Source organism: Eurosta solidaginis, chromosome 1 (assembly GCF_040869045.1).
Source record: "Eurosta solidaginis isolate ZX-2024a chromosome 1, ASM4086904v1, whole genome shotgun sequence".
NCBI classification, from domain to species: Eukaryota; Metazoa; Arthropoda; class Insecta; order Diptera; family Tephritidae; genus Eurosta; species Eurosta solidaginis.
This window is the reverse complement of record NC_090319.1, coordinates 394,875,234-394,889,001: the sequence shown is the minus strand read 5'-3', so window position 1 is coordinate 394,889,001 and position 13,768 is coordinate 394,875,234. Positions and strand designations below refer to the sequence as shown.

At 36.5% G+C, this 13,768-nt stretch overlaps 1 protein-coding gene across 1 annotated transcript; it reads right to left on the bottom strand.

Annotated features, from left to right (window-relative positions):
* Positions 1 to 28: 28 nt before the first annotated feature.
* Positions 29 to 13,485, bottom strand: LOC137241456 (uncharacterized). Its single transcript, XM_067769075.1, has 5 exons — positions 12,735 to 13,485; positions 12,505 to 12,652; positions 12,274 to 12,442; positions 2,542 to 2,848; positions 29 to 373 (listed from the first exon to the last, which is right to left on the bottom strand). Exons 1-5 carry the CDS (start codon positions 13,453 to 13,455, stop codon positions 30 to 32), a joined length of 1,689 nt encoding a protein of 562 aa, XP_067625176.1. The 5' UTR covers positions 13,456 to 13,485; the 3' UTR covers position 29.
* Positions 13,486 to 13,768: the final 283 nt, after the last annotated feature.

Genomic DNA, 13,768 nt, shown 5'->3' with positions numbered 1-13,768 from the left:
TTTTAAGTTCTATTTTGAGTTTCTTAATTCTAGATAAAATTTAAATGTGTCCTCATGAGTTCCGCTAGTTGTGTTTCTGGTGCATCCCATTTGCATGTCGGATATGCCAATATACAATTTGTGTTTGTTTCCATTTTGCTTGCCTTGACGGCTCTCTTCAGTTCTTGGTAGCCTTCCAGTGCGTCGTGAATCCATGGGAAATTGCTGAATCCATCAATGATTTTGTGGATGCTCGTTGCTTCACCTTGACGAACTCTTTTACTGGATTCGTGTAACATTAAACAAACATACTTTTGCACGCAGGATCCAATATCAATTTGATTACCCAAAAAAGTATCCTCGATGTGAGCAATAACGTTGGGCAATGTTGTCTCTGCGGGTATAAAGAAAAAATGTATAAATAGATAGATATTTTGGTCTAAATAGTCTGTGTTTTTGAACTGCATACACTCAAAAAAAAAAAAAACAGGCTTTAAATGATAAAACATATCATAAAAAAATTTGCCCAGAGTTGAGAGAACACTCTATGGACGAAGTAAAAACTCTCTGTTTTTGTATAAATAATAATAAATCGGGGCGATATAACTCCGAGGGACCGAGCTTCTCTTCCAATATACATTGAGGGGCCTCTTAAGTGTTTCCTTTAATGCCGACTCCGAACGAAATTTGCTAGGGCAGATGAATTCGTATACTTTGAAGCTTTTAATGGCAGAAATAGCTTTTGCCCGTTTATCGACACATTTTCTATAGTACACCACCTCTATACCCCGTGATGCCTCAAAATCTCATTTTATTATTACATTTTTACAGGTTCTGATTATCCGAAATTTTCTATACATAAACAGACGTGGTTACCGGATGAATGAAACACAAGTATCTATGTATATTCAAACGCAGGATATTTACAATAAGCCTGAGCAAAAAAATCTTTCGGTGGACAGACATATCAGGTATTCTGAGAGTCGTATACAGACTTATCGATAGCTTAGTACTAGTATTAATTCTAGATGTTGTTACGGTAACGCACCCTTAAGACTTTGCTGGATTGAATCCAGGGAGCTATCGTACCAGAACCTCCTACACTCAGAGAAAAACGCCGTTCTAAAATCCAGCACCACCGGACTCAATTCAAGCTTTTCATGTTCTTACTTTTTTGTTCTTGAAAAACGAACGACCTGTTCTCAAAACAACAACCTTGTTCTTGAACTGACAACCATTTTTTTGAAAAGAGAACGGCTCGTCTTAAAATATGAACAAATGTTCTATTAATGAGAACAATGTTCTTAAATTAAGAACAATGTTCTTAAATTAAGTTCTAGAAAAAAGAAACAGTATAATTCGTGTGCACTACAATGTTAAATACAACATTTGGCACAAGCTACCAAGCAGTTGTATTAGCCCAGCGGCTATGATGTTGCGGTTGCTATCGTGTGACGCGAGTTCGATCGCCGTCAAACTCTGAGATTTTTTAAAATAATTTTTTCACATTCTATTTTTTTAACTCTTATTTTTCGTTCAGCTCCATTCACATATGCACAGCTAATTCTCAAACTTGTTATGAAATGTTTTAAATATATATTCAGATTGCATCATCAAATAATAAAAATTTCTCGATAGGAGAAATATATGAAAAATGCATATTTTGCATTTTTTTCCAACCTTTTTGGAATTTTAATAATAATTTGTTTTGTTATAATATTTTTTATTAATGACAAATAAATTATTTATTAATAAAAAAAAATAAATGATGGGTACCTACTTGAAAAAATTACCTTCCCCAAACCCCCAAAGATCAAGCACAAACCGTTCTTGAACTAACACCGAAAAATGTTAAATCGACCACAAATTGTTCTCGAAGCGTGAGAACGCAAAATCTTAAATCAAGTCCAAGTAGTGCTTGAAATGAGCACAGAAGGTTCACACATCAATACCAAAGTGGTCATAAAATACGAACGGTGTGCTTGGAAAAACTGTTCTTAAAACAAGCCCATCGGTCACGAGTTAAGAAAAAACGTACTTAACAGACTTTTGTCAACGAATGTTCTTAATTTTGAACTTGTTTCGTTCGTTTGAGAACGATTTTTTCTCTGAGTGTAGCATTATCCCCACTGCATCGGTAACTATTGTTTTTTTACCCCCTAACCTTTGGGTTTTTGCATTCCGGTTGCCTCTCACGACAGGCACGCTGTTGACGGGAGTATTCTAATAACAGTTTCACAGATGAACCTAATGGAATCACAACTATTCATAGATGTTGCACCCAACCAAATATGTCTCTATTTTTTTGAAAAGTCTATTGGTGTAAATGATGCAGAAATATACTTTTTAATTTTTTTTTCATTTTTTTAATTTTTTATTAATATAACATAATTTTTATCCATTATATAGATAATCGATTATGGCTCAGCGGTCGACTATCTACTGCAATCGATACTCGTAATAGGGGGAAAAGGCTTTAATGTAGAATACTTGACCAATTATTTCATTAAATTTCTGTGTGAAACTGGTATAAGCCCCTTAACTCTAACAAATTTTTCTTACCGACTTTCTTGCCAGTGCCATTTCTGTACACCAATTTAAAGTGGTTTAATATATTTTTAACATCATAAAGAAGACCGTCTTCAAATTCCAGATGAGTTTTCATATCTTTTGCTTCTCTTCCATCGTCATCGAATATGCTATTTGCAATATCTTTACTACTCATTTCTCCTTCGTCCACTTCTTCGTCCTTTTTAAGTGGACGTTCTACGAATGGGCTTAGCGATCGTATGAATTGGGCCAAAATAAGGCTGCCACCAGCCATAAGGCCAGTGGTTATCAATGATGCCGTATTGATGTTCACTGTGGCCTGCAAGGAAATAGTAATGTAAAAAAAATGTATTTTCTAAGTAATTCCAACTTACAGGAGAATATCCATTTTTGTCCACATAGTTTTTCAATGCCACTTGAATAAAAGGCATTTCAAATCTAAACCAATATCCACATCACTACCCAGAGGTTTGAACGAGAATAGACCAGAACGTTCAGTACGATCTGTTGAAGAAACCATTTTTGTTGCTGTGATTATTTGCTTTTCCCACGATATAAGTAAGAGCAAAACCCCTTTTGAAATAAGTCGCACTAAATGATTCATTATATATTTAAACTTAAATTTGAAACCTTACGGCTTTTGAACTGCTCTGCAACGCGGTATTTATAGCTTTACTAAAGTTTTTGAATGAAAATATAACTTTATACAATTTATCGTTTGCCCTATAATCCAAAATACATTTCCTCATCTTATAATGTCATGCTCTGACTGTTACCTAAATACCGTTTTAATAGGACAGTGTAGTTTATTTTCGTGTTAAATGAACTACTTTGCTCACGTAATAACATTTAATATACGTTTTAAGTTGAGTTAATTTTTGGAAATTAAAAAACGCAACGGAACGTACGCAGCAGCAAGTGTGTAGAGTCATAGTATGTACATTAGGGTGGTCCTTATAAACCCAATATTTCGTTTTTTTCGGTCACCAATTCCAACGGTAATACCTTAGACAAAGATATCTCAAATAACTCTTTGTTCCGATTGGAGGCGATTAGTGAAGAGGTGTCACACAGTAGTTTAAATTCACATTTTAATATATTGAGTCTTCATAGCGTAATCTGAAGTCCTGTGCAACACCCCTTAGCCATTTTCAGTTGGCACCAAAATTTATACATATGTGATATCGCCATCGATTTGGGTACTATATTTTTTAGTATAAATAGAGAAATGTTTACTTTGATCCCTAAGTGACATCCCTATACTGTGCCCAATCGGATATGTCATATTTTTGACCTTGATGTTACTGTGAGAGTGAGTAGGGGTGAGAGTGGAAAAAAGTATGATTTATTAGGACCACCCTAATGTATATGTGTAGCCCTTAAAGAAAATATTAAGGGCTTCCATTTTAAAATAATGTGGGAATATTTCTCACTGTTGGTAATTTTTTTACCGATTTTTTTTTTTTTTTCAATCCCTCAGATAATTGAGTGAGTTTCCCGAAGAACTTTTTAAGCTAGGAATATCCCAACAAACATCGAAAAAATAGTTGTTTCATACTTCGAGAAGTGTATTTCAATAAATTAAATATTTTGGGAAAAATTGGAGCAACGCGGAGCAAGTTGAGCACCAACACCATAACAAACAAGTAAGGAAGGCTAAGTTCGGGTGTAACCGAACATTACATACTCAGTTGAGAGCTATGGAGACAAAATAAGGAAAATCACCATGTAGGAAAATGAACCTAGGGTAACCCTGGAATGTGGTTGTATGACATGTGTATCAAATGGAAGGTATTAAAGAGTATTTTAAGAGAGAGTAGGCCATAGTTCTATGGATGGACGCCATTTAGGGATATCGCCATAAAGGTGGACAGGGCTGACTCTAGAATGTGTTTGTACGATATGGGTATCAAACGAAAGGTGATAATGAGTATTTTAAAAGGGAATGGGCTTTAGTTCTATTGGTGAACGCCTTTTCGAGAAATCGCCATAAAGGTGGACCAGGGGTGACTCTAGAATATGTTTGTACGATATGGGTATCAAATGAAAGCTGTTAATGGGTATTTTGAAAAGGAGTGATCCTTAGTTCCATAGGTGGACGCTGTTTCGAGATATCGCCATAAAGGTGGACCAGGGGTGTCTCTAGTTGTACGATATCGGAATCAAATGAAAGGTGTTACTGAGCATTTTAAGAGGGAGTGGGCATTAGGCCTATAGGTGGACGCCTTTTCGAAATGTCGCCATTAGGGTGGGCCAGGGGTGACTCTAGAATGTGTTTGTACGATATGGGTATCAAACGAAAGGTGTTACTGAGCATTTTAAGAGGGAGTGGGCATTAGGTCTATAGGTGGACGCCTTTTCGAGATATCGCCATTAGGGTGGGCCAGGGGTGACTCTAGAATCTTTTTGTACGATATGGGTATCAAATCAAAGGTGGTAATGAGTATTTTAAAAGGGAGTAATCCTTAGTTCTATAGGTGGACGCCTTTTCGAGATATCGCCATAAAGGTGGACCAAGGGTGACTCTAGAATGTTTGTACGATATGGGTATCAAACGAAAGGTGTTACTGAGCATTTTAAGAGGGAGTGGGCATTAGGTCTATAGGTGGACGCCTTTTCGAGATATCGTCATAAAGGTGGACCAAGGGTGACTCTAGAATGTTTGTACGATATGGGTATCAAACGAAAGGCCAGGGGTGACTCTAGAATGTTTGTACGATATGGGTATCAAACGAAAGGTGTTACTGAGCATTTTAAGAGGGAGTGGGCATTAGGTCTATAGGTGGACGCCTTTTCGAGATATCGCCATTAGGGTGGGCCAGGGTGACTCTAGAATGTGTTTGTACGATATGGGTATCAAATGAAAGGTGGTAATGAGTATTTTAAAAGGGAGTAATCCTTAGTTCTATAGGTGGTTGCCTTTTCGAGATATCGCCATAAAGGTGGACCAAGGGTGACTCTAGAATGTTTGTACGATATGGGTATCAAACGAAAGGTGTTACTGAGCATTTTAAGAGGGAGTGGGCATTAGGTCTATAGGTGGACGCCTTTTCGAGATATCGCCATTAGGGTGGGCCAGGGGTGACTCTAGAATGTTTGTACGATATGGGTATTAAACGAAAGGTGTTACTGAGCATTTTAAGAGGGAGTGGGCATTAGGTCAATAGGTGGACGCCTTTTCGAGATATCGCCATTAGGGTGGGCCAGGGGTGACTCTAGAATGTTTGTACGATATGGGTATCAAACGAAAGGTGTTACTGAGCATTTTAAGAGGGAGTGGACATTAGGTATATAGGTGGACGCCTTTTCGAGATATCGCCAATAGGGTGGGCCAGGGGTGACTCTAGAATGTTTGTACGATATGGGTATCAAACGAAAGGTGTTACTGAGCATTTTAAGAGGGAATGGGCATTAGGTCTATAGGTGGACGCCTTTTCGAGATATCGCCATTAGGGTGGGCCAGGGTGACTCTAGAATGTGTTTGTACGATATGGATATCAAATTAAAAGTATTAATGAGGATTTTAAAAGCGAGTGGCCCTTAGATGTATATGTGAAGGCGTTCTCGCGATATCGACCAAAATGTGGACCAGGTGATCCAGAAAATCATCTGTCGGGTACTGCTAATTTATTTATATATGCAATACCACTAACAGTATTCCTGCCAAGATTCCAAGGGCTGTTGATTTTGCCTTGTAGAACTTTTTCATTTTCTTCTACATAATATAGTAGGTGGGAGTGGTTATGGTCGGATTTCGGCCATTTTTTATACCAAGATAAAGTGAGTTCAGATAAGTACGTGGGCTAAGTTTAGTAAAGATATATCGGTTTTTGCTCAAGTTATTGTGTTAACGGCCGAGCGGAAGGACAGACGGTGGACTGTGTATAAAAACTGGGCGTGGCTTCCACCGATTTCGCCCATTTTCACAGAGAACAGTTAGCGTCAGAGAATCTATGCTCCTAAGAAAGTTGAGAAGGATTGGTAAATTTTTGTTCGACTTATGGCATTAAAAGTATTCTAGACAAACTAAATGAAAATGGGCGGAGCCACACCCATTTTGAAATTTTCTTTTATTTTTGTATTTTGTTGCATCATGTCATTACTGGAGTTGAATTTTGACTTAATTTACTTATATACAGTAAAGATATTAAATTTTTTGTTAAAATTTGAATTAAAAAAAAAAATTTTTTAAAAAGTGGGCGTGTTCTTCATCCAATTTTGCTAATTTTTATTTAGCACATATATAGTAATAGTAGTAACGTTCCTGCCAAATTTCATCATGATATCTTCAACGACTGCCAAATTACAGCTTGCAAAACTTTTAAATTACCTTCTTGTAAAAGTGGGCGGTGCCACGCCCATTGTCCAAAATCTTACTAATTTTCTATTCTGCGTCATAACGTCAACCCATCTACCAAGTTTCATCGCTTTAGCCGCCTTTGGCAATGAATTATCGCATTTTTTCGATTTTTCGAAATTTTCGATATCGAAAAAGTGGGCGTGGTTATAGTCCGATATCGTTCATTTTAAATAGCGATCTGAGATGAGTGCTCAGGAACCTACATACCAAATTTCATCAAGATACCTCAAAATTTACTCAAGTTATCGTGTTAACGGACGGACGGACGGACGGACGGACGGACATGGCTCAATCAAATTTTTTTTCGATCCTGATTATTTTGATATATGGAAGTCTATATCCATCTCGATTCCTTTATATATGTACAACCAACCGTTATCCAATCAAACTTAATATACTCTGTGAGCTCTGCTCAACTGAGTATAAAAAGCCTGTAGCTGAAACATGACTGAAATGTATGAATGTATATATGTCAATAAAAACGACCAATGCCAGTTTTGATCTCTTTGTATGAGTTGAACTGTTCCCTTTGTTTGAGTATGTCATAGGAAGAGTCGAATTTTACTCATTTATACCCGAACGGAACGATAGGACCAATCCCCTTTTCACCCTTATGGGAAGACTAATCTCTTTTCTGATTTAAATGTGTCAGGAGGTTATGCACCTACATTTTAAATGCAATATTAAAACTTGCAAAAAATTGTTAGAAAAAAAAATTTATTAAGTCGCCAATTCATTCCAAGAGATATGGGTCGCCGATAATGGAACATGTGGTTCAAGTCATTTTGGTTCGGTATAGGGCTGCGCATTTTTCTTAAATACTTCTAATCCATCACCTACAATCGTTTTTATTTATGTAAATCACTTCGTACCGCTAAGTTAGACAAATACCGCTCTTTTTAGGGATTAGTCGCAGTATTTTTTACAGGGATATGTCTGGCTGACTCGTGAGAAAACCAAAATGTGTTGGATTTTGACGGCCAGTGAACACGTACACAGCTGACTCGCGAGTCATCTTGTGTAGACCCTATTACAGCCAAATTCTGGCTCTTGACTACTGCCATTAAAACCTATAGGAACAGTTGAAATTTTATTGTAACAATTGTCAGTCACTGCGAGTATGTTTATTGGGATAGGCGAATTTCCTCATTGACAACGAGGCGTTAAGTATTGCACTCATATGTATAAACATATTATTAAAATTAAGTACAATTTGTTCAAGTGCGTTTAAATGGCTTGCATTAAATAACTAACTAGAGGCAGATAGGTACATAGTGTTACATTAACTTAAAAGACAAAAGGGAATCGGATGTAAAACAAAAATAAAATACTATTGACCTTGTGTGTTCAAGATATAAACGCCTTCTATCGCTTCAACATACCTAAATAAGAACTGGGTGGAATTAAGGCCTATTTACGCCAACTGATTTCTGGTCGATTATTTGATATTCAACCAAAGAGTATATATTTGTATTACTGAGCCCAACGTCAACATCAGGGGAGATTTTTTATCCACATATACGTAATGGACGTATATACGCCAGTTATTGAGCTAAATTTTTCTGCCTTTGGCGGCACTAGAATGGGTTTCGGATTCGACTACTGATGTCGTAATGATAACAAGTTTAACAGAGCCACTTGGAGGTGAAAGTAATACTATCAATGTGTTTATCCCTAAAAATCTTTACAACTTCCCAGCAGATTAATTGATTTGTAGGAAGTTAGACATTTTTCCTTATAATATTCTAGTTGAATTCAAGATGTATTTACCAATTTTACCAAAATATGTGGGGGGATAGATGGGCTCCGCGGCAATCAGGCTTACACCAGAATATTCTAGTATTTATACATATGTATATTGCCGGAGCCGGATTCATGTTTAGCAAATGACACTAAATATGTTAACATTTCTCTAAATTTTAAGGGGCTGCGTTTAACACCAACAGAGACTATATATTTAGAGTGCCATTGCTTTAGCGAAATCTTTTACACATGTGACCCGGCCTATGAAAAGGTGGCTTATGACTCAAAAAAGAAATTGCGAGAAACAGCTGTTAAAGATAAACAATGCATTTCTTCAGTTTCTTAGTAGTTTTTCTTTTGTGCATTATGAACAGTCATGCCTAAAAGGCAAAGCACAAATCAGTTTCTGACCGGTATTTTGGCTCCAGTGGCATCGAAGGAACCAAAGGCTTCATCGTCTTTCATTTGTGCTCTTCTTTATCTACATTTTTAGTACACTTCCAAGCAAGTTAGAAGTTTCTAGTTTTCACCACGTGAAAGAGCGTCTCAAAAACTATGGAATATTTTTTTTTTTGAGTCATAAGCCACTTTTTCATAGACCGGGTCACATATGCATTTTTCAAAAGTTTTGGTGTTATTGTTGTATGAATGACAAAAACATTTCTCTAAAGCCTTGGGCAGCTACAAACAGGAAAACATTTGGTTGGATTCCTATAACATTTCGCTTTTACAAAGACCTGTTTAGATTTTTTTTGGGAATAAATTAAACATATTTGATGGAAGTTTATTTATAAAAGCCGACACTGGAAATACCCAAAATAATAATTAAATTCAGTTGAAATGCATCGACATCCAGCTACTAAACGTATGTTTATGTGAAAAAGTACTAAAAGTGGCATAAATGCAAAAAAACAACAACACTTTTTCGGGGACAACATTGTTGAAAAATTTTCAGATAGCCGAATGACAGAACAAAGAAGAATTTAGAGCAAGACAATTAATGCTTACTTCACCTGGTTATTCCATCATGAAAGAGCCCTTACAAAGCGTGTTTGCCGTAAGTAGTATATGCATTTGCATCGCTATCAAAAGGCCCTCGACAAAAAAATAAGGTCTCCCAACGGCTACGCTTGCTAGGCCGTGCTTCGGGTGAAACGCACAGGCGGCACTCCTATTGGGGCTCGACTTTAACAAGATAGAAAATGTTTAGATAAATCCCTATTGTTTTCCCATCAATAAGTTTCCACACTCCGTCAACGTTAAAAACATGGAACTAAAATATTGACTCTTTCGTGATCTCCATTAATAAAAAAAGAATGTCAAATGGTATTTATATAGAAAAAGTTTATTTGGCACTTAACTAATATATACAAATATTTAACAATATTTTCATAGAATAAAGTAGTTTAAACTAGCAATAAAACAATTGATTAAATAAGGCAAGGGATCATAACTGAAGGTTATTGTGCGTACAACATATCGGAGGCTGAGTGGTTGTCAATCCGAAAACGCCTATCTCAGAAATCGTCTGAAGAATGTCCTATTACCTGTTTTGCTCTATTTCAACTGAAAGTGTATGGGTTTTGTGCTGAGTCAAGGAAGTTCTTCAACGGAATTATATGGTAGGCTTTCTTGAAAATAATCTTAGGTAGTGCGTTCTTCAAATAAATTCTGATACAGATAAGATAAGGCATTTTCGAATCGGCAGAGGGTTAAGGTTGACATTCCATTCAGCGCTCGATACGTGTACAAATTTTATTGATGACGGAATCGAACACTTACAATTAAATCCTTTTTCTCGTATGTTCTAACGGTATATTGGTTTGAGAACTGGCAGATACGGCTATTATTGAGCGATTTTAGGACAAGAACAGCATTTGGTAAATTTCAACAGCACTAAGTATTATTGCCTCTTATTGCCATCATTTTTATTAAAATTACGCGAAATAGTAAGTCATCTTAAAAATATTTAAGAAACGTTCTACCAACCTATTTGAGATATTTTCACTTAACTTCCATCTTAAGCACGAAAAAGTCGTGACAGCAGTCACGCTTATAAATAAAATGGCCACAGTCTATGTGATGGTCTTGCGGATCTGCCAGCTCATCATTACCCTATAAAGTTGAAACCCGTTGCCCGAATCCACCAAACATCGAAGTGCCATTCGGAAAGTGACGATTTAAAAATTTTTTAATTCGAATTTCGGATGCAGTGAGATGACAGGAAAATAATGCCTGCGAGCGTTAATAAGTTATCCGGAATAAATATCTCACTTTCTTTTTTTATTCAATTCACATTGACTTTGTTCTAATTTAGTTTTATTTTATCATTCAGTTTTCTTTGTAAAATTATTTTACTTCGTTGTTGTTATTTAATTTTACTTAATTTTTTCTCGTTTCATTTTATTTTTTTTAAACTTCGTTATATCCCAACATGGTGGTAGCGTGCTCCCCCTACCACACCTAAGATCATGGGTTCAACATCGAAAATTTAGAAAAATAAATTGTTCAATTAAAAAACACACTCCGAGTGTATATCTGCCATGGAAAACTTCTCAGTGAAAATTCATCTGCCTTGCAGATGTCGTTCGGAGTCGGCACAAAACATGTAGGTCCCGTCCCGCCAATTTGTAGGAACAATTAAAAAGTAGCACGACGCAAATTGGAAGAGAAGCTCGGCCTAAAATCTCTTCGGAAGTTATCGCTCCTTGAATTTTTTTATACCCCAACAAGCAAAGTAAAGGAAAACTAAGTTTTTAAAACGTTTACAGAAATACATAGATATTAAGCTTACAAAACGCTGATTTTTTGTTTACAAATCGTTTGAAACAAAACGTAAAATAATCGAAATGGACGTTGGTTAGAAGCTTAAAAATGTAAGCATAAATAAAATTTTAAAAGAAAGCAATACACTTGGGTTTTCAACGCTTACAAAAAGATGATTGAAGAAAATTAAAATTGATTTATTATTGAAAGCGTTTATACTTCGTTAATTATGTAAACTTACTTCAAGTTGTTTTCAAAAACATTTAGAGAAATTCCTGTTGGGATGGTATTTTATGAGCAAGTTGTATTCACATGTGGACCTAAAAATGTATAAATCAAACAAAAGTTTGGCGATTGAAGAAACAACGATCTCGAGTTTTCTTTTCTGCTCCTTTGTTAGTAGCAGTGACGTCTACCATTTTTGATTGGATAAAATTGAGATGCTGTAGCGACATAGACACTACCGGAAGTTTTTGGGTAGTGCTATCAATGTTGATATTCAATTGACGGATATACATCCGGTACGCTTCAGAACTAACAACCTAATATACAAGCCCGACTGATATAATTAATATTCGTAAAACCGTATTCCCCTGGCGTATGTGAGATTGGTAATTGACCTGGCAAGGTATTGCCTTAAATTTCAGCCACAGTAATAAGATCGAAGGTACTGGAATATTCACCAACCCTACATCCCTTTAAGGCATGAAGAGCCCATGGTCGAAATTATACCGACTCCGACATCGATTAGATCACGCTATAAATAATCAATAAACAAGGAATATAGCTTCTGCTCGATAGTCTCCCTAGCTTTTAAAGAACTAAGACAGATTTTCCTTTTTTCAGTTGCCGTCAGGCAATTATTGAAATTTTAAAAAGTTGCCCATGAAATAATCCAAAGTAATTTGCAGTGCCTTGTTTTGCAGAGATGTCCAGTTACAACTTCTATAAATATCCTCACAAGAACTCGCGTCCTTATTTCGTCCGGATTCTATAGCATGCATCAACGCCGTGTCATTCAAAAACACTTTGAGCACATTAAAGCTAACCAAAGAAATGTTTTAATTCATAAGCAAGTATTTTCATTCGGTCTAGAGCGATCTTACTTGGTGAGTCCATCGATAATGCGTTCAGCCGGCGTCCCTTTTCCTGTCTGTACGAATTTTGTAGTTCTCTGAAAATAATTGCAGATGCCACGCTGCGCGCAAGCCGTTACATTTATATTATTCGCATACAGTCTTTGTTCCAGAGTTACTGAAAAATTATGTAGAAAAAAGGCATAAGTTATAAAAATCACTTTCCTTTGTATATAAACACACTAGCCTTGATTACTTACCGGGCTTTGTCGCTTTACGATTTTCGTCATGTACTAATGGAGAAGCGCTCATAAAATCGATATCATTCACGAAATTTTCTGCACGCGTACTTTTTTTATAGCCATAATCATAAAATGTGGGTGCACTCATCGTTTTTACTAAAGCGACAACCAGAGCCGCAGCAATCACAAAACCACCACCAAACAGTAGGGCATTCACGTTCAGATCGGCCAACTTTCGAAAAGCTGTTTGTGTAAGTTCAACACTGCGAGTTACGGGCACACGCAAGAATGGTACAATGAACTCCAAATTTACAGAAAGATCTTTTCCATCAGCTTCGAAGTGTATGCCACGCACCTTTCGTTTTCCGGACGTAGTTTTCTGCTCTCTACGAACACTTTTCTTACTGTCGATCTTTCTACTGTTCAGTTGTTTTGCGTCATCTCTCTCTGTTACTGACCAAGTATGTTCATTCAAAGAGCGCGGCTCGAAATTGTGAAATCTAAAGATACGAATCATATTACCATTTCTATCCTGATTAATCGACAAATTATCAGAGTTTGTGTGGTACAAATTCTGGTAGTCATGTACGTTCCCCGCGATGCCCTCTGTTAATATATTACTGTATATTTGAGGTAACACCAGCAACACTACCACACCAAAAGCATTTATTCGGCGGAAAACCCATGTCCAACTGTGAGGAAATTTTCGCCAATTTTTGATGTTAAAATAAGCGCACATTTTGTTTTGGTGCTGTCACGGAAACGTTTGGTTACTGTCTGGGGCATCCGCATGCAACACGACAATATTTATATGAAGCAAGTTTAGCAAAACCAAGTAAAAAACGTTGATAATTGCAACAATAAACGGAAAGCCAAGTGACAAATGCCGATAAATTATATATATGCAAAAAGCCATATAAAAAAGGCGCTTGAACGATGTCATGCTTTTTGGGCAGCACAGTGCCGTAGAAAACAAAAGTTAGAGACAAACTCGCTTAACAACTCAGTATTTAAAGATTTTAGCTTTAGGAAATACTCAACACTCCGTTATG